Source organism: Petaurus breviceps, unplaced genomic scaffold, assembly GCF_028583685.1.
Source record: "Petaurus breviceps papuanus isolate PSGF00001 unplaced genomic scaffold, PetGlider_PUasm1.0 81, whole genome shotgun sequence".
NCBI classification, from domain to species: domain Eukaryota; kingdom Metazoa; phylum Chordata; class Mammalia; order Diprotodontia; family Petauridae; genus Petaurus; species Petaurus breviceps.
Window position 1 is genome coordinate 702232 of NW_027186546.1, and position 26300 is coordinate 728531.

The 26300-nt window shown below is 35.9% G+C and overlaps 1 protein-coding gene across 1 annotated transcript in view; it reads right to left on the reverse strand.

Moving 5' to 3' along the window:
- LOC138176100 (alpha-N-acetylneuraminide alpha-2,8-sialyltransferase) overlaps positions 1-26300 on the reverse strand; it is a 135710-nt gene that overhangs the window by 81140 nt on the left and 28270 nt on the right. The window contains exon 3 of the mRNA XM_069106830.1: positions 24737-24881. Coding sequence (XP_068962931.1) covers positions 24737-24881 — 145 coding nt within the window. The remainder of the gene's footprint in view (positions 1-24736; positions 24882-26300) is intronic.

Genomic DNA, 26300 nt, shown 5'->3' on the forward strand with positions numbered 1-26300 from the left:
ATGCTTCAATCTGCACTCAGAGTACATCAGTTCTCTCTCTGGAGGTGAACAATTTTTATCATGGGTCCTTTGGAATTGTCTTAGATTATTGTCTTCATCAGAGTAGTTAAGTCTTTCATGGTTGATCACTGTTACAATACTGCTATTACTGTGTACAATGTTCTCCTCGTTCTGCTCACTTCACTTTGCATCAGTTCATATAAGTCTTCCCAGATTTTTCTGAAATCATCTTTCCCATCATTTTTTATACTACAATAGTATTCCATCACAATCATATATCACAATTTGTTCAGCCATTCTCCAATTGATGAACATCCCCTCAATTTCCAACACTTTGCCACCACAAAAAGAACTGCTATAAATATGTTTGTGCATAAAAGCCCTTTTCCCTTTTCTTTGATCTCTTTGAGATACAGACCGAGAATTGGTATTTGCTGTGTCAAAGTGTATGTGCAGTTTTACAATATAGTTTCAAATTGTTCTCCAAAGCAGTCAACAATGCATTAGTGTACCTATTTTTTCACATCCCTTCCAGCATGTATCATTTCCCTTTTCTGTCAAGTTAGTCAGTCTACTTGCTTTGTGGTGTTACTTCAGAGTTGTTTTAATTTGCATTTCTCTAATCAAATGTGATTTGGAGCATTTTTACAGTTGACTATAGATAGCTTTGATTTCTTCTGAAAACTCCCTGTTCATGTCCTTTGCTGTTCTCATTGTTATTTTGTTAACTAATTATTTTCAACTATTTATGACCCTATTTTTGGCAAGGATGCTGGAATGTTTTACCATTTCTTTCTCCAGTTCATTTTATAGGTGAGGAAACTGAGGCAAAAAGGGAAAAGGGTCTTGCCCAGGATCATATAGCTAGTCAATGTCTGAAACTGTATTTGAATTTGGGTCTTCCCAACTCCAGGCCCAGTGTTCTATCCAAGGAGCTACTGGCTGCCTTTCGTATCTTTTGACCATTTATCAATTGGAGAATGGCTCTTATTTTTATGAATTTGACTCAGTTCTCTATATACCTGAGAAAGGAAGCCTTTATGAGAGAAATTTCCCATAAAAATATTTCCCTCTCAATTCCTTGCTTTCCTTCTCATTTTGGCTACTCTGGTTTTGTTTGTGCAAAGCCCTTTTTATTTCATATCATTGAAATCATCCACTTTACTTCCTATGATCCTCTTTATCTCCTTTGGTCATAGACTTTCCTTATTCATAGATCTGATAAGTAAATTTTTTTCATACTCCCCTTATTTACTTATTACTCTTTACCTAAATCATTTCCCCATTTTGACCTTATTTTAGTATATGGTATGAGATGTTGGTCAATGCTTAGTTCCTGTGAAATTGCTTTCTAGTTTTTAACCAATTTTTATTAAGTTCTTAACCCAAAAGCTTGGATCTTTTGAGTGTGTCAAACACTACACTACTATGGTCATTTACTACTGTGTATTGTGAACCTAATCTATTCCACTGATCCACCACTCTATTTCTTAGCCAGTATCAGAATGTTTTCATGATTACCACTTTGTAATATAGCTTGAAATCTGACCCTTCTGGGCTTTTTTGCTTCTCATTTTTTCACTGATTCTCTGATATTCCTGACCTTCTGTTCTTCCAGATGAATTTTATTAATAATTTTTCTAGCTCTATGAAATAGTCATTTGTTACCTTGATTGGTATGGCACTGATTAAGTAAGTTAACTTAGGTAGAATTGTCATGATGGCATGACAAGATACTCATGAGCAATTAATATTTCCCTAATTGTTTAGAACTGCATTTTTGTGGAAAGTGCTTTGTAATTGTGTTCATATAGTCCCTGGGTTTGTCTTCACAGGTAGACTCCCAAGCAATGCAATTATTTTAAATGGAATTTCTCTTCTATTTCTGCCTGCTGGGTTTTGCTGGTAAAATATAGAAATGATGATGATTGATGTGGGTTTATTTTATATCCTTCAACTTTGATAGAGTTATTTGTTTCAACTAGTTTTTCAGTTGATTCTCAAAGGTTCTTTCATACAATCTACAAAGAGTCATAGTTTTGTTTCTGCATCGCCTACTTTTATTCTTTCAATTTCTTTTTCTGGTATTATTGCTACAGCTAGCCTTAATGTCTCTGAGCCTACATCTTCATTTGTAAAAGAGAAATAATGATGCCAGTAATACCTATCTCACAGGATTGTTCAATGAGTCTCACAAGATGAGGCTCAAATGAAATAATCTATATAAAACTACCCACATACTTTAAAGCAATATACAAAGGCCAGTTACTGTTAAATACCTTTTGAAATTACACTATGATTATCACTTCCTAATTCCTTAACCACCTCGCTGACTCCTTTCCTGGCTTCTTTTCTTCCTTGTATTCCCTAAATAATGGTATTCTCCAGAATTCTGACCTCCATTTTCTTATCTTGATAAGATAGCCCCTGCCTTAGTATTTCACAAGTTCCCACTTTAATTTAATCATCACTTCTATGCATATAACCTCCAGATTTATTTCTCCTTTCCTGACCTCTCTTTCCTAAGCTTCAGAATATTTCCAACTACATGTTGACCATCTCTCTATCTGGATACTCTACAAAATCTCAAACTCAATAGGTCTCAAATTCTTCCTCCTCTCTCAATCCTTTTCCCCTTCCTGACATCCTAATTTGTTAGTATCATCATTTTTACTGTCACCAAGTCTCAAAGCTCCAGCATGGTATCTGTCCCCTCCTATTCCTTTCTTCTACAACCTCAATGAGTTATGAAGCCCTATTGATTCTATCCCTGAAGTGACGGTAGCATGTGCCTGACCCCCATCTTTTTCACTACCAATATCTTAACATCAATCTTCATTAACTCTCAACTAGTTAACTATAATAGCTTCCCAAATGATTGCCCTATATGCCATGACCCTTTAATTCCTGCCAGATTAATCTTCCCAATATACAATTCTGACCATGTCACTTCCCTACTAAAAAACCTCCAAAGACTACCAAAGGAAGTCTTGGTACTCAAGGCTTTCTATAATTTTGCCTCAACCTCTTTGGCTTTTTAAAAATAATACATTTTGTTTTGATACAATGAACACTTTCCAACAAATACTCATGAATAATTTAGTAGCTTTTCTTGAATAATTCCAAATTGTTTTCCAGAGCAGTTGGGCCCATGTATAGTTCCATTAGCAATGAATTAGCATGCCTGTCTTCCCACAGCCATTCCAACATTGAATTCTCCCATCTGTTACCATCCTTGCCAATTTGATCAGTGTGAGGTGATACTTCAGAGTTGTTTAATTTACATTTTTCTAAGTATTGCTTGTTTCAAACAATTTTTCATATGACTGTTTATAACTTGCATTTCTTCTTTTACATACTGTTCCATCATTTTCTATCAAAGCCTCAAAGCTGAATGACATGGGCAAATTATTTGCATCTCATTTTCCTCATCTGTAAAATGAGAGAATTGGACTTGATGATGTCTAAGGTGCCAAACAGCTATTTATTCATCATCCTATGATAATTACTGCTTTATGATATCATTTGAAATCTGTTAATGCCAAGCTCCTCTATTTGCTAAGCTTTTTATTATATCATCCTTGATATTTTTAACTTCTTCTTCCATATTAATTTTGTCTAATTTTATTAATTTGCGTCTTGTACTTCTTGAGGAGTATAATGATTTTATGTTAGTATAGTCTAGCTTTGAATCTTAAACTTTTTCCAAATTATTTTTCCTATTTTGCTTCTGTGTGAAAATTATAGTTTCATCTCTATAAATTCAACAAATAATTGTTAAATACTCACTATGTGCAAAACACTGCTTTAGGTGTAGGGATTAAAAAAAATTTAAAAACCAGAATCTGACCTCAAGAAACTTATATTCTACTGTTAGGGAGAGGGGAAGGGGAAGAATCAGACAAGATGTCCACAGAGAAGATAATATGTACAAAACAAAAAGTAATTTTAGTAAGAAGCACTAATCATTGAGATCCAAGGAAAAAACCTCTTCTAGAAGCTCGTGGAGGAATGAAAGATAATTTATTCAGCATTTGCCATGTGCCAGACACTGTTCTGAATAATCAGGATACAAATAGAAGCAAGAAAAAACTAATCCCTAACCTAAGGAGAGCTAGATTTGAGAAGTGATGGAGGATCTAGGGGCAAGAGTCTGTGTTCCAAGGGGAAGCTGAATTGAGTCTTGAAGGAATCTAGAGGTTTCCTTGAGGCAAAGGAAGACAAAGCATCTCAGCCATGGAGAATGGTCTGTACATAGGCAGGAGAAAGAATGCTGCACATGGGGAGCAGCAAGCCAGTTTGACTGAAGTACAGAACACAATTTCGGAATTCATTTATAATCAATGTAGAGATGGGCTGGAGCTATCATTTGAAAAGCTTTAAATGCCAGTGTAGGAGTTTGTATCTTATCCTAGCTATAATAGAAAGACATTAGAGCTTCTTGAGCAGCTGAATCACTAGCCAAATCTATGCTTTAGGACAGAGGTTGCCAAACTTTTTGGTGTCTCTTAAAAATTAAGGACCTCCAAGAGCTTTTGTTTATGCGGGTTATATTTATTGATATCTGCCATGTTAGAAATTTAAATGGATATTTTAAAAATATTTATTTAATATCATAGTAAATCTGTAACATGTTAACATAAATAACACGTTTTCATGAAAAGTATACTTTCCAAAGCAAAAATCAAATAGTGGAAAGAGTAGTATTGTTTTCTACATTTTTTGAATTTCTCTAATATGCAGTTTAATAAAAGAGAGCTGGATTCTCATATCTACGTCTGCAATCGATCTGTTACAATATATTGTTTTCATTGAAACACATAAAGAAAATCTGGCCCCACATAGATATGTAGTTGGGAAAAGGAGGAGTATTTTAATAGGCAAATAGTATCTTAGAAATATTGTGAAAATAGTTTTGACCGGGCAGGTCTCCTGAAACTGACTGAACAGCAACAACTGTCTTTAATCATTTTTGCTGATTCTTTAGGATTTTCTATTACCATAGATTTTGTGAATAGAGAAATATTGCTCTCTCCTGGCTTATGTGTAGTCTCTTTAACTTTGAAGCAATGGAGAGATCACTGAGCCTGGAAGACTTTAGTTCAAATATGGCCTCAGACACTTGCTAGCTGTGTGACCTTGGGCAATTCATATAACCTTTGTCTGCCTCAGTTTCCTCAACTGTAAAATAGTGATAAAAATAGCACCTACCTCCCAGGGTTGTTTCGAAGGTCAAATGAGATAACATTTCTAAAACACTTAGCTTAGTGCCTAGGAGTTTAATAAATGCTTATTTTCTTTTCCCCAAAAAAAACTATTATTCCCCAAAAAATGCTTCCCCAAAAACAACACTGAATACCAGAAATTTATTTTGCTTGAGAAAAAAAATTATCTTAGTGACAGCTAGATGGTGCACTGAATAGAGCATGGGCCCTGCAGTCAGGAGGACCTGAGTTCAAATCCAGCCTCAGACAAAACACAAAAACTAGCTGTGTGACCTTGGGCAAGTCACTTAACCCCAATTGCCCTCCAAAAAGCAAAAAAAAAAAAATCTTAGTCTACTTTTTCACATTTGTATACTCCACCCTACACCCCACCCAACTCGCAGCCTAGATCTAGAACTGTTAATTCTGCTTTTATTGACATAAACTTTTTTAAATTCTCCTTGTCCCAGTTAGATAAGAACATGGTTCATTGGTTCACTTCTCTTCCCTCCTTCTCCATTATTTTTTAAAATTTTATTTTATTTTTAATTTTTGGAATAAAACAAGCATTTTCATAACATAGTAGAATAAAAAAGATGATTATTCATGAAACTACATATCTACTATACACAACTTGCTATTCCTTTCAAATATACAGCAAAATTATCATGTACATTTCTTTTTTTATTTGTTCCTCCTTCCCCCCCCCCCCGCCCTAGAGATGGCTACTATTAGACACAAATAGGCATATATGTGTGTGTGTACATTCTATACATACTTCAAGCTCTCCATTATTTTAATGGCCTTTACCTGTGAGACCCTAATTCTTCCCCCCCCCTTTTATCTCTCTTCCTATAGAAAACTCCTGTTTGATTGCCTTTCCTGGCATTAACCCATAGATGTTCTTATTCCCTCAAAAACCCTCAGAAAAAGGACAAATTCTGAAAGACAATTATCCATGTCTCTTCGTTGCAGCATGTAAGCACCATTTTTATGTCATATGAATTTTCTGCTGTTGTTGCTGAGTTTTCATTTTAAAGTCTGACCAATCTTTACTTTTATTGCTGTTGAACATCTATAATTCTGTTCATGCAGAAGAATGCTCAGATTTCACAGACAGTATCACAAAACTTCAGAGCTGGCACCAATCTCAATGGCCTTCCAGATAACAACAACAACAATCGCCTTCGTATAACACTTTAATGTTTTCAAGGCATTATATATATGAACATATATAGTCACACTTGATCTTCCCAACAATCCTGTGGGGTAGGTACTATTATTATCCTCTTTTGCAAATGAGAAAACTAAGGTACAGAAAGGTTAAGGGACTTAGCTAACTAAGGTCACACAACTACAAGGGTGTTGTAAGGCTTAAATGAGAAAATAGATGTAAAGTACTTCATAAACCTCTAAATCCAATATAAATGCCAGTTATCACTATCATTATTATTATTTATATTTGTTATTATTAACCTACTGTCATCAGGGCTCCAGGCTGGTGATGATTTCATTCCCTGATCTTTGTACTGTGCTTGTACTGAGCTCAAGCAATGTTTATAGAGCAATACAGAATATACTAGTAAATATTCAACAACTAGGCTTTCTGGGGGGAAATGCATGCCCATACTTTTACATTCAATTTGCAATAATAACATTTTCTTAAATCTAGACAATTAGCAAAATAATAAATCAATATCTGATTTGTATAGTGACTGATTTCTAAGTTGTAAATGCATATGGTGAAAATTAACGAGTTCCTGGAAGCACATCTCTTGAACCCAGATATTTCAGACTCCAAGTGACACACCCTAATCATTGCATTACCTAGTGGCTTTACCAAAAACATAAAATAATCACCTTTACAACATACTCAAGAAATGATCATCCAGGCTTTGCTTGAATAGCTCCAATGAGGAAGAATCTACCACCCTCCTAAACCAGGCTATTCCTCTTACTATACCATTTGTGTAACTCTAATTTTCAGGATAGTTTTTCTCTCATCAAGCACAAATTTGCCACTTTGCAATCTTTCTCTTGCTCCTGGTTCTTTCCTTTGGGGCAAAGCAGAACAAGTCTAATCTCTCTTGCATGTTATAGATCTTGAAATAATTAACAATAGCTATCATTTCCTCTGTTTTTCTCTTCAAACTAAACATTCCTAGCTCAATCTTCAAATGACATGAATGCCAGGCTCTTCACCATACTAACTCTCCTCTTCTAAATGTTCTCCATCTTATTACGTATTTCTTAAAATGTTTTGCCAAAAATTGGACACGGTATTCTATATGGCATCTAAACCCTACCCAAAGGAAAACAGAACTAAAGGACATAAAAAGAGAGATTAGACTTCTTAAAGGGGAATTTGAAAGAGAAGCAAGAGAATAGTTTACAATGGAGGTGAGAAATCTCAACAAAAAAATGAATACTTAAAAAAGAAAACAGTGGACACAACACAAATAATGCAGAGAAAGAGAAAAATAGAATAAAAACATATTACATAAACATTTGAAGTATCTCCACCAGGAGTGGGCCCTCTAGGTCCTCAAGTGCAGCCCTTTGACTGAATCCAAATTTCACAGAACAAAAATCCGGGATTTGTACTGTGAAGTTTGGATTTAGTCAAAGGCTGCACTTGAGGACATAGAGGGCCACATGTGACCTCGAGAGCCCTGCTCCAAACCAGAGCAACTTGCTTGACTGACAAAACTTACTCTTACAGTCTGAAAACCATTAGTTTCCCCAAAAAAAAACAAGATGAAACAATGAGCCTATGGACCACATTTCAGGAGATAAAACAAGAAAATTTACTGGAAGTTTGTAAAATAGCAAAGTACATGTCAATAAAATCTTCAGGATAATGTCAAAGAGGAACCAAAAATTTAACTCACCCAGAAATATATTAAATAAGTTCTACATTTTCAGACTAAAAAGAGTCTTGTAAATAGCCAAGAGGAGATAGCTTACATATCATTTACTGCCAGTTTAATGCATAGAATTACTCATCAATGACGAGAAATAAAATTAAAAAATAAAATATGTTATGAAAAGAAAACAAAAGAGATGGCTTGCAGCACGGTAGATAACTGACATGCTAAATTCCAGACAAACTGATGTACTTGTTACTCCTAGTCTGTGATTTATCATCTCTTTAGGATCTCCCATGTTCCTGGAATGTTCTTCCTCTTCATCTCCCTCTCTTTGAACCCTCAACTGCTCCCTATTTCAAGAGGATTTTCCTTATTTTGCCAGTTGTTGGTGTCCCACCCTAAGAAAATCAAATTGATTCTGATTCCATTTTGTAATTGAATCTATTCTCTCTCACCACCAATATGTTGTAAAATTGTCTCTCATGTCTTTGAGTTAAGTTTAGTTCAGTTTCCATCTCTGAATTAAATTGAAAATTTCAGCTGTCCAACAAACCACCCTAATTCAAAGAAATACATTATCTCTATACCTCTTGCTGACCATATACAATTAAGAGAAATCTGTTATTTCCCTAATGAGCTTTGCAAGATGCAGGTAGGTGCCAGAAAATCTGTTATCCCTGCAACACTGGCCATCCTTCTAGAAAGTCTAGTCTGTTATAGCTGTGACATTAACTAACCATGGAGGTAGACACCACCAACGAGCTTTCCAGAACAACAAGGTGGAAGAAGAAGTTGTAGCTAGCTTTACATTCCACACTTCCATTCAATCAAATTGTTTTTCATCATCGATAACACTTCGGACTTTGTAACCAATCATATTGTTTTTCCAGCTGTGATGCGTCCTGTGCTTTGTTCTTTGCTTCCCAGAAGAACTATAAAAAAGGTTAACTCGTCCCACTTCATGGTCTTTTGGTTTACTAAGGAGCTGAGAGACCTCATTTATTGGTAACTATTAGCCTTACCAATAAATTGGTTATGATCAGTATTTTGTGATTCAGTCTGCCTTATTTTCAATTGTGACAAATTTCATCACTTTTTATTTATTTGGTGTATATTTAATATTTACTTATTTATAAACATGTTGTATTATGTCAACAGAAAGTAAGCTTCTTGGAGTCAAGGACTGATTTCTTTCTGTCATTATATCCCCTCAGTGCCTGGTACATGATCCAAATCTGACTTCATTGGTACAGGGAATTTCTTGTGCAAATGGAATTTATGGTATCAGGAAGTTGTCAGTAAAGGGTTAAGTGACTTCCCCAAGGTTATACAGCCAAAGTTGGGACTGGAACTCAGGTCTCCTTGATGCTAAAGATGGCCAATTATCTATTACTCCATGGTATTTCTCTTACTTGGCACATAGTAAATCCTTGCTGATTAACTGAGCTCTTTATCTGATTTGCAAATGTCACAATATTGGAATGTATCACAGACACAGTGAATAACAGTGTCAGTTTCAAAAAGGTTCCTGATGGGCTAGAACATTGGGCTAATTGAATAAGATGATATTTAATAAGTATTGGTGGTGTCCAAAATTTGATTTCACAAGTATAAGAGAGGGGAAGCATGGTTAGACAACAATTATAGAAAGATCTGTGGAATTTAGAAGACAACAAGCTCAATATAAATCAATAATAAAACAATATGGCAGCCAAAAAAGAAACTAATGCATAGATATTCATTAGCTTGGTGTCCATTAGAGGCATAGCATCCAGGACTAAGGATACGACAGTCCTGTTATTCTAGCCTATCAGGAACTTTTAAAATGCCTGACAGTCTCATTCAGTGGTCAGTGGAAGGAGGACTGGATTTGAAGTCAAAAAACCTGGGTTTAAATCCCAGCTTTGCCACTGATATAACCCCAAAGAAACTTTTAATTTCTCTGCAACATAAATAATTTCTTATGTCCCTCCCAGATCTAAACCTATGATCCTATGGACCTATGGGGAGAGACAGAGACAGAGAGACAGATGGGGAAGGGGGGGGGGGCCAAGAGGAGGGAGGGAGAGAGAGAATTGGACCACAATTTAATTGGGCAACAATTTAAAAGTGTGAACAGCATTTCTGCTCCTTTTCCACATCTGCTAGGGCTGCTGGGGACCCCAGCAGATGCCCCAAGCAACCTGGAAAAAGGAGCAAACTTTTCCCTTTTTCCTTGGAGATCAAAAGCATTGAAGCCTCAAAAGCTAGGAGAGAGATGGGTCCCTTAAGTTGGTGTTGGTTGGGTGAGGGGTGGAAGGGGTTGGTGAAGGTGATGGATAGAAAGACTTAGAGGAAGGGTGGAAGAGATGATGAGGTCCAAGATCAGGGATGGGGGAGAATATAATTCTCTTCCTGGAGACTCTACTTCCCCATCTGAAAAGTGGGTTCAGTACTTGAGCTTTTGGGGGGCAATGGGGGTGAAGGGACTCACCTGAGAACCCCAGATGAAAGGAATAATAGGGTGGTTGCTCTGTATTTAAACTAGAACCATCCCACTAGGAGCAGCAATCTAGAGACTAATTGGGAGAGAATTAGGCAATGAGCCCCAGATGTTAAGAAACAGCTGCCGTGGGTGGCTTACTGAAGCTGCTGTCCCTCATCCAATATATCCTTATGTGACTGTCCTTCCACTGCTCCCTTCTCTCCCTTCCCACCCATCCTCAGGACAACAGAGAAATTGGCATTGGAATCCTGCCTATTTATCTAATATCAAGAGGTCCCTAAGCACTTCATTCTAAGGGATTCTTCTGTTCTGAGACACAGAATAGCTACTGAGGAAATGGAAACACAAAAACTCTGGCAAGATCCCCCAGGAAATGAAGAGCTCCGACGTCTTCCCCTGACTCCGGCCTCATTTTCCTCTGCAGCCCTGGGACCACTCAGTCCTAAAGGCTCCGGGTTGGAAGGAAACATAGGTGTGGCCTCTTCTAGCTCTCTAGTTTTGGGCTGAGCTTCTGAGGACTCAGAGAATCACAAGATTTCAAGTTGGAAAGGACCTTGGAGGTCACTGAACACATTCTCCTCACTTTCCAGATGATGATACGGAGTCTGGAGAGAATAAGTGAACTGTCTAAAATCACACTTGTAAGCAAGCAGCAGCATTGGGATTATGACTAAAGTGTTATAACTCCAAGACCATTTTCACTCTCCTGGGTTCCCATGCTCAATGCTTGTCCCACCTGTAGGAAAGGGGCACACAAAATCCGGTCTCAACCTCCTAGCTCTTCTTTTCCCTATCACCCCAGAAACAGATGAAGTGCAAAACAAGGCCTGGCCAAAATAAAGCTTCTCTGACTTGTTAAAGCTTGTCTTTCAGCCTTTACTGTTTCAAATCCCTGAAAAATCTTCACTTCACAAATGGAGTTTACATCAGTGGGGAGAGAGAAACCTACACCATTCTAGATCGAAGAAATGACTATTGCTTTGAGTCTTTGTCCAGCATCAGGAAACTCAGTGTGGGGGAACTTAGGGCTCCCTTGCCTCTCCTTCTCTTTCTACCAGGAGATCTCTAGTTGTGGGGTGGTTTCCAGACTCTCACATGGGAATAAATGAGAAACCACGATGAGGTGGGGGAGCTGCTCAAAGAAACTCAACCACTTTTTTTTTCTAAGCATGACAAGCCCATCCTGCTTCCATGGGGTTGGCAACCCAGAGGAAAGAACGGGAAAAATAAGGGTTTATTTTAACTTTAAATGAATTCCATACAGATGATGTGCAAATAATTCAATTATTTTAAAAGTCAACAGCTCAGACCCTTTTTATAGCATCGAATGGGTCACCTTTCATTCAACACTTTCTCTTTTCTCCTAGCATCATCATGATTATTCCTCCCCCACCACCAGCAACCGTGCTGAGTGGACCAACTCTTCCCAGACTGGAAAACTATACTGTTGACTAGTCCCTCCCTCCAGTCTCTCAAGACAGAGAATCCCAATTCCTGTAGCTTCTCCTTGCCACTCCTTTTTTTTGGTAGAAATAGTTCCCTTATTTCAGTTGGCCTCTGCTAGAACTGGGAATAACCCAGGGGTACCATGCATCCAGTCCCCACTGACACACTATCTGAAGATGGAACCAACTTCTTATTTCCAATGGCCTCGCTTTCACATAGATTATATTTTTAACAAAAGGGACTACCCACTCACTACATTTTTTTCACCTATGTGCCTTTGCTTACAGTTTCCTCCAAATGGAATAGTTTTCCTTCTCAGTTTGCCTGAATGACTCCTCCCCATACTTCAAGGCTCAGCTGAAATGAAACTTCCAAGAATGACTGCTACTCATCAGTTGTATGATATGGGGCAAATTACTTGAACTGCTCTGAACTTTAGTTGAATTGCCTCTCAAATGAGAGGTCTGAAATACATCATATCTAAGGTAGGTCTCTTCCCATTCATAATCCTATAGTCCTGTAAGTCTTCCCCTATTATTAGCCATCAGAAATAACTTTTTCCTCTTCTTGCACATTTTATCTGCATTCCTTTTATTTCAGTTCTGTATTGGACATATTGTTGACTCATCTCTTCTATGAGACCGTCAGTGTTATCAAAGTAGGGGTTGTTACATCTGTAACATCACCTCCCTAACATACCACTTCACACATAATAGAAACTTTACAAATGTTTGTTGAATTAATTAATATTTTACATAGTGGAACTGATAAATAAATAAAACATCCTTATTTACCTCAGTAACAGCTATGTTTTAGAAGAAGGAACTTTCAGTTTGGAGTCAGACATTCTGGGTTTGAATCTCAAGGTCTGTCACTCTGTATCTTCTTGATCTTGGCCAGGGCACTTAACCTGTCTGAGCCTTGGTTTCATAAATGAAGGGGCTGGACTATGTGATATATTAATATCCCTTCCAGATTTAAATCTAGGATCTTATTCTATTACCAAACTTGTACTGTTGAACCAAGAGACTCCATCTCCTAACTTCAAGCATTTTCACTGACTGCCCCCATGCCTAGAATGTTCTCCCTCCTTATCTCATCTCCTGGTTTTCCTGGCTTCCTTCAAGTCCCAGCTAAAATCTGACCTTCTACAAGAAGCCTTTTCCAATCCCCCTTGATTCTATTGCTTTCCTTCTGTTATCTCAAATTTATCCTGTATCTAGCTTGTTTGTATGTAGTTATTTGCAATGCTGTCTCCTCCATTTAGACTGTAAGCTCCATGAAAGCAAGGCTGTCTTTTGCCTTTCTCTGCACCCCCAGTACTTAGCACAATGCCCGATAGATATCTAGTAGGCTAGTAGGCCCTTAATAAATGTTGATTAATCAAATGACTGACCAACTAATGGCTAAAGAAACTGTAGTGTTCTCTATCACTTCCTTTTTTCCCCAAATCTCAGGGCCAACAAGTTTATTTATTCACTGGTACAGGAAGCTAATTATCATTTTTTTCTACATCACCTCTCCTTTCATTTCCTACAGAAATCCTATGCTTTAAATCTGTAAGAGCATATGGAGGCTAAGCTAAAGACTTCAAAAGCATTTGTACTATGATAATTCCCTGGATTATAATGATAAAAAAAAAAACTAAGTGTGGCTATAAGGAAGTATAAAGATGAATGTAACTCTAGAAAATATGGAAAGCTAGAGTGAAAATATGGATATTGTTAGAACTTCTATATGAGATAATATCTTCATCAAATAAATAGATTGGTTGTTTATAAGAGTTGCAGCTCGTTCTCTTTGTGGTATAGATTTTAGAAAATCTGAAAATTTTGGTAAATTCTTACTTGTTTGGTTTGTACAAGCTGGTGAAGACTTGCTCTGTTCCTTTATGTCCAATCCCGTGGCTTATGAAATAAACAGGAAATTCTGGGGCAGGGTAAAGTAGCTAAAAATGAATATCTTTCTTGAGGAACTATGTGAAATATAAACAAGCAAATAATGTTTTGTTATTTTTCCATTTATGTAGTCCCTGTAAGTCCTTATGCAGCAAAGAAATAACTAGATTCACCTTGGGAATGGAATCCAATACATATTCATTCATTCAGCAGGGATTAGTGCAGGAGGCTGATGATGAATTGTCCGTGTTTTGATTAAACCAAAAGAAAATATTTTTAAGATTCTATCAACACAGCTGCAGTCCATAACATTCCTACTACACCCTCTGCTCATTTCCAAGTGATTTCATTCTCTGTAAATCTCTCTTCCTTGACATATATTCTCTCCCCTAATAGCTTTTATCAAATAATCCAAGCATGCAAAATCAGTTAGGTGCCTGCCAGAACCTTGGGCTATCCAGTGATAGCCAAGAAAAGTGATACAGTTCTGGCCAAATCATTCCCACACAGAATCCTTTCTCCAATTGGAATCTCTTTCCCTCCTGTCTCTCCACCAAAATAAAGATAATAACCTATGCAGAAGGCTAAAGCTAGGCAATATCTTCCTAAATTAGAAGAAAAGAAGAGAGTCTGGAATCTAAAAGTGAGTGGTAATTTCTGCTACTCCATTGATCCCCAGTACATCTCTCTAGTTGATGAGAGAAAGGGAGATTGAGGATCAGGAGAAGAGAAGAATGAGGGGGAACTTAATCTGTTAAGGGTCCATAATTTTGTTATAGCCCTAATAACTGGGTTTTTCACTGTCAGTGAGGCCAGATAACCTGTGTAAGAATACAATCAGAAAATATTCTGGAAGGAGATGTTTTGCTTACATAAGTGTAACAGGCAGTCCCCCACAGATTCAAGGGAACAGGGCATTGGATTTTCTATCACTACCATATTCACATACTCACTTGACGCATTTTTATCCCTACTCACTGACAATATCCCTCTAGATCCATAATGTTCTTCGTAAATCACTTCAACATGTAAGGGAGGTAAAAATATAATAGTTTAATTACTAAAAGTACATCAAGGAGATACAATGCCAGCAAGCAATCTCAACAGTCATGGCCCAAGTAGGCTACCTGTGTACTCCCAGGTCTGCTCCCAGGGACCTAGATCTATGAGTCCCAGTCACAGCCCATCTTGGTCCATGAGATCAATTTAAAGCACCTACTTTGTATAATTACACCCCCTACATCCAATCAGTTATTAACTTCTGCCAATTCAATCTCAGCAAAATTTCTTAAATCAGTCCCCTCTTCATTACCCTCACAGTCACCCCAAGAGGACTGGATCTCATTACTATGCCCTTGAACTCCTGCAACAGCTTTCTAATTAGCCTCCTTCACTCTCTCCCCATCACCTCATATCCAGCCTTCATATTGATATCAGATTAATATTCTTTATGCATAGATATGATTATCATTCTACTGCTCAGTGGTTCCTTTTTACTTATCAAATTAAGATTAAATTCTAATCCTCCTCTCACCTCTAGATCAAAGTATTTTCTCTCTCTCAAATATTCCTAGAGCACTTTGGGTCTCGATCTGGATCTGATTCTGGACATCTCCTCTGTCCCTATCACTCTTTGCCTTCATGTCTTACGTGGAATGAGATGATATGATTAATAAAATAAATATAACATGATATCATATAATCTAGTAGGATAATATTGTACATGCATATATATATGTATATATGTGTGCATGTATATACACATGTATAATACACATGAATATACAGATATTAACTCCACTATTCTATAAGGAAAAACAAGCTTTATTATCTGGAATGAAATGAATGCTGTGGTGTTGTGTTTTCAGAGGTAAAGAAAAGTTATCCAGAGTTATAGTAATGGTATGAGGTGACTCTCATAATCTCACAGCTAAAATATTATAGTTGCCTATGATTTCATTATTGATTTTATTGTTAATAAATAATTTATTCAGTAAATATTCAATATTTATTTAATCCTAGCAGATTCAGGGTTTAAATAATATAAAGACATGAAAATATATTTATGGAAAAAAAAGGTTTCTGTATTTTATTTTTATTTATTTATTTTTTTTAAACAATCGGGGTGAAGTAACTTGCTCGAGGGTACACAGCCAGGTGTTTCTGGGTGGGTGCTAAGTGTCTGAGCCCGGGATTCGATCTCCAGGTCGTCCCAACACTGGAGCTGGTGCTCTTACTCTCTGTGCTTCCTGGCCGCCCGGTTTCTGTATTTTATCAAATAAATAATATTTGATGAAACAGACTGAGGGTACTAAGCTTATGAGTTATGTTAAAAATTTATTAATTAATTAGGAAATATTCAAATATAACATTGGATTACTCTTGAACTCAGGATGCTAAGATTTAATATGGTAAAAAGTCAAGTAGCAGGAGGAAGTATAACTTATAAACAAGGTTGGTAACCCAAATAACCTTGCTACACACAAAATGTTGTCCTCCAAACCCTGTTTTACATGGTGACATGTCCTCTAAACCTTGCTATACATGAGAGCCTCTGACTTGGATTTTTTATTTTTCTTTTCCCATAGGTATTTTCTCAGAAATCTTATATACAAAGTGCCTAATAATGCTTTAACAATTAATGACAGTGGCTTGTCTTTTTTCTGTTTTATTTTTTGTATATTAGTTTGATGTAACTATTATTTCATTATTTGTTACTTTGTAGACTGAATGCTTAAGGAATAGCTAGCAAAGTGCTACAAATTTGTCATCACTTTTAAAACTGAGAACAATGTTTAATAATTATTCTGAGGCATTTTTAAAGCTAGAAACTCTCCTTAATTTAGGAATAGACTAAGAAAAGAGAAACAGCAGCACTGTCAGGATATTTAAAAAGAAAGATGAAAGAATTGAGAAATTGAAAGGTAATTCATAGAGACATTATAGCTGGAGAGTCCATTCAGTTAAAGTTCTATGAATCACCCAATCTATTAGATCATGCACAAATACATTAACAGAAAGAGGCAATACCTAGAAACTAATTTACACCCTCCTTTCTCAGGAGAAGGAGGAGTTGATATAGAATGTAAAGGTTGTATTGAGAAAAAAGGGGTCTGATAACAAGGAGACTGAAGGGAACTCGAGTCAGAAGGAGCCAGCAGACCTGTAGATGTTTCTGAAGCTAGTTTCCACTGCATCAGATGAAGAAATCTGAGAGTTAGAGAGATTGCAGCAGCCACAGCACAGAGTCCTAGAATGGGCAAAATTATTTTATTTGTGAAGGTGAAAGGCCAAGAGATAAAAGGTTAATAAATCCTGATACAGGAGCACTGCCAATAAGGTATAAATGAAGTCGCAAATGTCTCTTTTGTTATACCTATGGCCTGGATGGCCATATGAACAAAGAAGGCTCATTTCCATGTGAGAAAATGAATCCCAAAGTATCAGTTTCTAAAAAAGAATATGGGACCAGGGATGGAGATCAACCCAGACCCAAAAAAGAATAAGAAAGAACTCATTAGTCTTTCTCACATATACACAGAGTACCACTATCAAGATATAATCAGAGTGGGGGGCCAAGCCAAGATGTCTGAGGAGAGGCAGCAATACAGCTGAACTCTCCTACCATTCCCCTCCAAAAAACTTTAAAATACAGGCAAACTTCATTTTATCATGCTTCACTTTATTGTGCTTCAAAGATATTGCAAGATTTTTTTTTTTTACAAAATGAAGGTATGTGGCAATCCAGTGTCAAGCAAGTCTATTGGTACTATTTTTCCAACATCATGTCTCTGTGTCACATTTTGGTAATTCTCACAATATTCAAAATTTTCATTATTATTATATCTGTTACAATAATCTGCTATGATCTTTGATGTTACTATTGTAATGGGGAGGGGGAGACAAACTGCACATGAACTGCACATGTTCTGACTGTTCCACTGACCAGCTGTTCCTCATCTCTCATCCTATCTTGGGCCTCCCTATTCCCTGAGACACAATAATATTGAAGTTAGGACAATTAATAACTGTACATTGACCTCTAAGTGTTCAAGTGAAAGGAAGAGGTAATTAATGTGGCAAACTTCATTATTATCTCATTAAAGAAATCACCACAGGCACCCCAACCTTAACCAACCACTACACTGCTCACTCAGCAGCCATCAGTATCAAGCCTAGTCTCTCCACCACTAAAAAGATTATGATTTGCTGAAGGTTCATATGAAGATTAGCATATTTTTAGCAACAAAGTATTTTAATTAAGGTATGTATTTTTAGACATAATATTATTGCATACTTAATAGATGACAGCATAGTGTAAACATAACTATTATATGTGCTGAGAAACCAAAACATTCATGTGATTTGCTTTATTGCTATATTCGCTTTAATGCGATTTCTGCTTCATTGTCATATCCACTTTATTGCAGGGGTTTAGAATGGAACCCACAATATCTCCAAAGTATGTCTGTAATGCTTCAGATCAAATTTTGGAGGGGCAGAGCCAACAAAAGGTCAGGAAGAGACATTTTTTTTCCAGTCTAAAACAACATAGACAGTCAGCAGGAGAGGTCTGTGACACCAGGATGGGGTTGGTCAGAAGTATACACAGCAGGAATTATAAAGGAAAACTGCCCTGATAGCTTAGATCCAGAGGATAAAATGGAAAAGTAAAGAATCTATCAATCACCTTTTTAAAGAGATCCCAAAATGAAAACTCCCAGGAGTATTATAGCCAAATTCCAAAGTTCCCAGATCAAGGAGAAAATACTGCAAGCAGCCAGAAAGAAATGAATCAAGTATTTCAGAACCACAGTTAGGATCACATAAAATTTAGCAGTTTCTACATTAAATTAGTGGAGGGCTTGGAATATGATATTCCAGAGGGCAAAGGAAATAGGATTATAACCAAGAATAAGCTACCTGGCAAAACTAAAAATAATCCTTCAGGGAGAAAAAAATGGATATTTAATGACATAGAAGACTTCCAAGCACCGCTGATGAAAAGACCAGAACTGAATAGAAAATTACATACAGTAATTTTTTGTGCTTCTCTTGAGTCTTGTGTTTGCAAACACAAGGCTCAAGAGAAGCACAAAAAGGTAAACATGAAAGAGTACTCGTAAGATACTTAATAAAGTTAAATTGCTTAGATTGCTATATGTGAAAATGAAATATGCAACTCCTAAGAATTCTATCACTATTGGGTTAATTAGAATCTACATAGAAAGAATGCATGGGTGCATGGATTTATGTTGGGATGATCTCAAAAAAAAAATAGGAAGTAAGAAAGATGGATGCACTGGGAGAAAGATGGAGGGAGAGATAGAATGGTGAAAATTATCTCACATAAGAACACAATGAAGAGTTTTTACACTGGAGAGGGAAATGGGGAAGGCGTGGGCAATACTCAAACCTCATTCTCTTCAGAATGTGTGTGTGTGTGTGTGTGTGTGTGTGTGTGTGTGTACACACATACACACTCACTCAGTTGGGTACAGAAATCTATCTTACCCAACAGGAAAAATAGGAGGGGAAGGGAATAAGAAGAAGGGGAGGAGGTAATGGTAAAAAGAAGGGAGGATTAAGGGAGGCAGTTGTCAAAAATAAAACAGACTATTTAGGAGGAACAAGATAAAAAGAGAGAGAAGGATAGGGGCGGGCAGGTAGCGCATTGAGTAAGAATGCCGGCCCCAGCGTCAGGAAACCCGGGATTGGTTCTGGCCTTAGATACTTGGCATCCACACAAAATAACTGGCTGTGTAACCTTGAGCAAGCTACTTAACCCCAAATGCTTTAAAAAGAGAGAGAGAGAGAGAGAGACAGAGACAGAGAGAGAGACAGAGACAGAGACAGAGACAGAGAGACAGAGACAGAGAGAGACAGAGAGAGACAGAGAGACAGAGAGAGACAGAGAGAGAGAGAGACAGAGAGAGAGAGAGACAGAGAGAGAGAGAGACAGAGAGAGAGAGAGAGAGAGAGAGAGAGAGAGAGAGAGAGAGAGAGAGAGAGAGAGAGAGAGAGAGAGAGAGAGAGAGAAGGATAAACAGAAGAAAATGGGATAGAGGGAAGTACACAGTAATCATAACTATGAATGTGAATGGGATGAGCTCACCCATAAAACAGAATGGACTAGAAACCATAATCAAATAATATGTTATTTACTAGAGACACAGTTGAAATAGAAAGACACACAGAGAGTTAAAATAAAGAGCAGAATTCAATATGCTTCAGCTGAAGTTAAAAAAAAAAGGTAGGAATAGCAATCATGATTTCAGACAAAACAAAAGCAAAAATAGATACGAGTAAAGAGATAATCAGGAAAACTACATGTTACTAAAACTTACCACAGACAATGAAGCAATATAAAAAAATTTAAGTTTCTCTGATAAAGGCCTCATTTATCAAATATAAGGAAACTATATTTGAGAAATATAGGTGATAAATAAAAATAAATAATACTTATATTTAAATAAATTAGTTAAATAAATTTTTACATATTTGTCTGATAAAGACCTCATTTCTCAAATATATGAAAGCTACATTTGAGAACTATAGTTGATAAGTAAAAAATAAATAATATTAAAAATAAATATATTAAATAAAGGGCAGCTAGGTAGTAGCTCATCTTCCTAAGTTGAAATCTGACCTCAGATACTTACTGGAAATATGTCCCTGGGCAAGTCATTTAACCCTGTTTGCCTCAGTTTTCTCATCCATAAAATGAATTATAGAAGGAAATGGCAAACCACTCCAGTATCTTTGTCAAAAAAATGCCAAATAAAGTCACAAAGAATCAGATATAACTGAAATGACTGAACAAAAATATTAAATAAAAAATAAGTTAGAAATAAAAATATTTGAGAAATAGGGAATTGAGTTAAATTAATAAAAAGTCATTCCCCAATTAATAAATGGTCAAAGGATATGAACAGGTAGTTTTCAGAAGAAGAAATCAAATTAAACAGGCATATAAAAATGCTCTAAATCACTAATGATTAGAGAAATGCACATTAAAATAATTCTGATATACTACCTCACACCTATTAGAAATGACAAATGCTGGAGGGGGATAAGAGAAAACAGGTATATTAATGACCTGTTGGTGGAGCAGTGAACTGGTCCAACCATTCTGGAGAACAATTTGGAACTATACCCAAAAGGCTATAAAGCTATGTATACCCCTTGACCCAGTTATAACACAAGGACCTATATATAAAAAAAAAATTTATAGTAGCTCTTTATGCGGTGGCAAAGAATTGGAAATCAAGGGGATGCTCATTAATTAGGGGAAAGCTGAACAAACTGTAGCATATGACTGTGATGGAGTACTATTGTGCTATAAAAAATGACAAGAGAGATGGTTTCAGGATAACATGGAAAGTCCTATATGAACTCAGGCAAAAGGAAATCAGCAGAAGCAGATTATTGTACACAGTAACAGCAATATTATAGTGATGATCAACTGTAACTTAGCTTCCCTGATCAATACAATGATCCAAGACAATTTCAAAGGACTCAGGATGACAAAATGCTATTCAGCTGTAGAAAGGGAACTGATGAATCCTGAGTACAAAATGAAGTATAATTTTCTCATTTTATTTTTCTTGCTTTTTTCTATGTGGCTAATATGGAAATATGTTCTGCACGACTTCACATGTATAATTGATATCATTGTTTTCCCTTTCTGTGAGTAGGGAAGAAGCACAAGAAAGAAAGAAAATTTAGAACTTAGAAATTTTTAATGATAAAATAAATAAACAATAACTTTTTTAAAAGATACAATCAGAAAGGCATACCATTTCCTGTTTAAATGTGAACTCAACGGCCATAAATATATCAAGTGCAAGTGGGAGAAGAATTTTAATTTGATATAAAGCAAGCTATTATCTCAAGAATCAGCACTGAGAAAGAAGTGATAAAAGGCCCAAGTTTGTTATCAAAAGTTGTAGCAAATTATTTTTTTTTAATGTAGCAAAAGTTCTGGGTAAAGACTTTCATGTTCAGAGAAATACTGGAGAGGTTTGAAGCAGGAATTAAAGAGGTTTTAAACACAGGTAGAAAAATTTTGATGAGATATTTTAAATATGATTTCTAGGCTGAAGAAGAAACCAGAAGATGATGCGTTCCAAAGACCTGTGGCTATAAGAAATGGAAAAATCTGTTGGCTTGATACAAAAGGACTATTTAAAGATGTTCACAAGGAAAGTGCTGCATTGAGTCAGCAGCTCTGGAATACTGAAGCCCACCTTGCTTTCCAGGTCACACAGAGAACTCCTGAAAAGGACGTTGCTTCAAGCAAAACCGACAATATACAAAGAATCCCAAATTTTGCCTAGGACTTAGGAGAAGCTGAATACTAACAAAGGGAGAGACCTCAGCTCTACAGTACCCTAAGTAAAACAAACAAAAGCCCAAGCATGAGAGTTTAAAAATTCCACTACATAATCCATAACATTGACTTAGTTTAAAGATCAATAGACCACAAATGACTTAGAAACACTCAAAGTGTAAATAGGCTAAATTATATTGTAGCCTCAAAAGAAAGAAAAAAAGGTTACTCATTTATTTAGAAGTAATTCATTGTTGAATGATGTATAATGTTATCCTGAACTCATGGGTGTGTTATAGATGTATTATTTATTCCACTTACCTACCATTATTGTAACTATCACTATAATACATCCTCCCTTAGTTTCCAGTTTTTTTGACACTACAAAAAGAGCAAATAAATATACGTATACATATTCAGTCTTTTTTTTTCTTTTTCTTCTACCTCTTTGGAATATTAATGTAAATATCTTCTTAGTGATGATTTTGAGGTACCACAAGTATTTTTACCTCAAGGAAAAATATAGCCTCTTATTTCAAATTACTTTCCTACAAAACTTATACCTATTATGACTGTATTTTAAGAACCAAATGGAATGTTTAGAATTTGGTGATTAGATGTGGTAGCTTTTGAAAAAAAAATGAAGAATTAATGGAGATAGGTGAAGAAAAACTATGGATGACAGAGAAAAAAGAAGATGAAAAAATTCTTGAGAGAACTGTCAACTCATGAAGTAAAATTAAAAAAGGAACTTTATGAGCAGTGAGTCTAGAGAGACTGTTAAGGGTGATGGAACTCTCTGAGGTTCCTCCTCACGCTCAACAAAATGGCAAAAATTGGGGCAGCTAGGTGGCACAGTGAATAGAGCACTGGCCCTGGAGTCAGAAGAACCTGAGTTCAAAATCCGGCCTCAGACACTTAACACAAAACTAGCCATGTGAGCTTGGGCAAGTCACTTAACCCCAACTGCCCTGCATCCCCCCGCCTCCAAAAAGCAAAAAGCAAAAAAGGCAAAAATGATTCCCCAAAAAGGAAAATGACAAATGTTGGAGAGATTACAAGAAAACAGATTCCAGTGATGCAACTGAACTGTGAATTGGTCCAGTCTTCTGGAAAGCAATTTGTAATTTTGCCCCCAAAGTCTTTAAGCTTTATGCATCCTTAGGGATACCACTAATATACATCTGCGCCAAAGAGAACAAAGAAAAGGAAACACATATATCCCCAATGAGATCAAGGAAAGAGGAAAAGAACCCATATGTTCAAAAATAATTATGGCATTTCTTTTTGTAGTAGTAAAAACCTGGAAACCAAAGGCATTTCCCACCTATTAAGGAATGTCTAAACAAATTATGGAATATAACTATAATAGAATTAGAATATTATTATACTATAAGAAATTATTAAAAATAGGTTTTTTAATGGGCATCCCTGTATGGATGGTTTCAGAATGAATGAGCATAACCACAAGAACAATTTATATAATGAGAACATTTTAAAGAAAAGCAAACTATCCACCTCCTGATAGAGAACTGATGGACTCAAAATGTCAAGAAAAAGACATACAGAAATACATGACTAATGAGGGAATTTGCTTCACTTGATTATTCATATTTGTTACAAGCATTTTCTCTTTATCTTAAATGAACTGAGCTGAATAATGTGGGACTGTGCTTTGAGAAGTAAAGTCATATGAAGTTGCAGTGATGGTTCAAGGTTACTCTGGCTATTATTTTTCTCACAGCTTAAATACAAATAATTGTCTATTTCTTTGTAGTTGTTGATTCTGCAATAAATAAGTTGTATATTCAATAATTGATATTTATTTAATGCTAGGACACTTGGAGTTTAGTAGAGAGAGAAATTATGAGCAATTACTGAGGATTACTGTGGGTTTCTCTAGTTAATTAAATAAATAATATTCGATAAATTGGACTAATACCTTTGAACTTAAGTGACTAATCAAGAGTTCTGAAATTTTCCTAACTAGGAAATATAAGCCTGGCTTAGCATGAAGCTCATGATAAATTCGCTCAAAAGTGACCTACAAGTGAGGTTAAGTGGTAAAAATAACCCTGTTGCATGGGAGAGATTTTTCTCCAAAGCCTGTTATACACACTTGGGTCCTCTGACTCTAAATCCAGAAATCTTTCTAACATACTACACTGGCATGCACCCACTTCTACTCTACCCATACGCAGTCTAGACAAACTGCACATTCCTGACTCCATGCCCTTGTTCACACAAATATATATTCTATTTCCTGTGAACTCTAAGAGGGTAGAGACCTTTTTGTATTTAATCTTTATTTCTTCTTCCCTGCATATAGTAAGCATATAAATGCTGGTTGATGTTAAAGTTGCTGACTGAAGAGAGAATATACATAAAAAGATGTAAAATAAGAAATTGAATGAATCCACTACCCAGTCCAAACTAGCCATTATTGTCAAATCTAAAGAAATACGAAGTGATTAAAACACATCAAACTGATAGATACTAACCTGGGGGAGGAGAGAGTAAGTTGAATTGTCAATGGTGAAAGAGTACAATAATTCCCCATCATACCACATGCTCTTCCCCATAGGGGAATTTTGTTTAGTCATAGCAAAGAGATTGGCTGGGTCACAGCATTGTTCCATTTCTTTCCTAATAGAAAAGACAAAGAGAAAATTTAAAGCATGTTAATCATGTTAGATATAAGAACCACAGATACTAAAATTCCTTACAAAAATATTAGCCTTCTGAGATTCTAGTGTCTAACATACTGGAAGAGAATTATTAAAACATCTTGACATCGGAATCACAACAAAATTTTTTTTTGTTTTTGTTTTGCATTCCTAGCACCTTGTACATAGTAGTACCTAGCACATGGTAGATGCTTAATTAATAGATATAATATTGTCTTATTTATTGTATTAACAGATATAAAATTATTGTATTAATAGATATAAATTTGTTGTATTATTATGTCATATTATTAATATTAGATTTCTATTAGATTAATATTGTTACATTAATATATATAAATTTATTATATTATAGATTGTTAATAGATATAAATTGTATGATTGAGTTGAATTGAATCACAGAATCATAGATAATAGAATTTTAGGTCTATAATAGATGTTATTTCATGTGAACCAAATATTTCATTTTACAGATGAGAAAACTAGGGATCAGAAGAGATTAAAGGCTTTGTACATAACAGCTAATTATTAGTCAGACTAGAACAAAGGTCTAGGAACTTCTATTCAAGTATGTTTTCTATTATACTTCACTTATTCTTGACTTCTTAAGGGCATAACAGTTTTGTTTAATATTTTTTTAAAAAAATTAGTTGTAAGACTGGGACCTAAGAGCTTAGACAGAATGATTTAATTTCACCAAAGTCAGTGGAATTGCTTTCATCTTCTTGCCTCATCCTTTTATTACCTCTAATTTGTCCATCTACCATTTCTTCCTGTCATCCAACATCCAATTTTATTTCTATTATCTCCCTTCCACTAAAAGGATGATTTGATCATAAGAGTAAAGTCATATTGTGTGTTTAAATAAACTGTTATGTGGAAGAAAGAGTTCATTTTATACAGTAAACATACAGCAAACCAGGGAGAAATAATTTAGAGCACTCTAAGAAAATATAGTTTATGGTTTCATAAAACTTAGATGATTTTAAAAACTGTAACAAAGTTATGATCAATGTAATTCTGGTTATCTTCAAAGAGCCATTGATTCCATACTGAAGTAGTGTGTCCTCTATTTACTTTATCATTTGTAGAATCAGAGTTAGGAGGCACTTGAGGTCTTCCTGTCCTAACTGTACTTGAAGAAGATACCTCTCTAAAGTATAGCTGACAAAGAGTCATCCAGCCTTTCTAGAAAAACTCCAGTGGGGCAAGGGGAAGGGAAGTATACAGTTCTACCACTACCAGAGGGGAAACCCACTCCTACCTGAGATAACTCATTCCACTTTTGTATAGCTCTGATTTTTAGGAAATATTATATCAAGCGATGAATGGTTTCTCTGCAATTACCAAACATTGCTCTCAGTTTTGCCATTTGGAG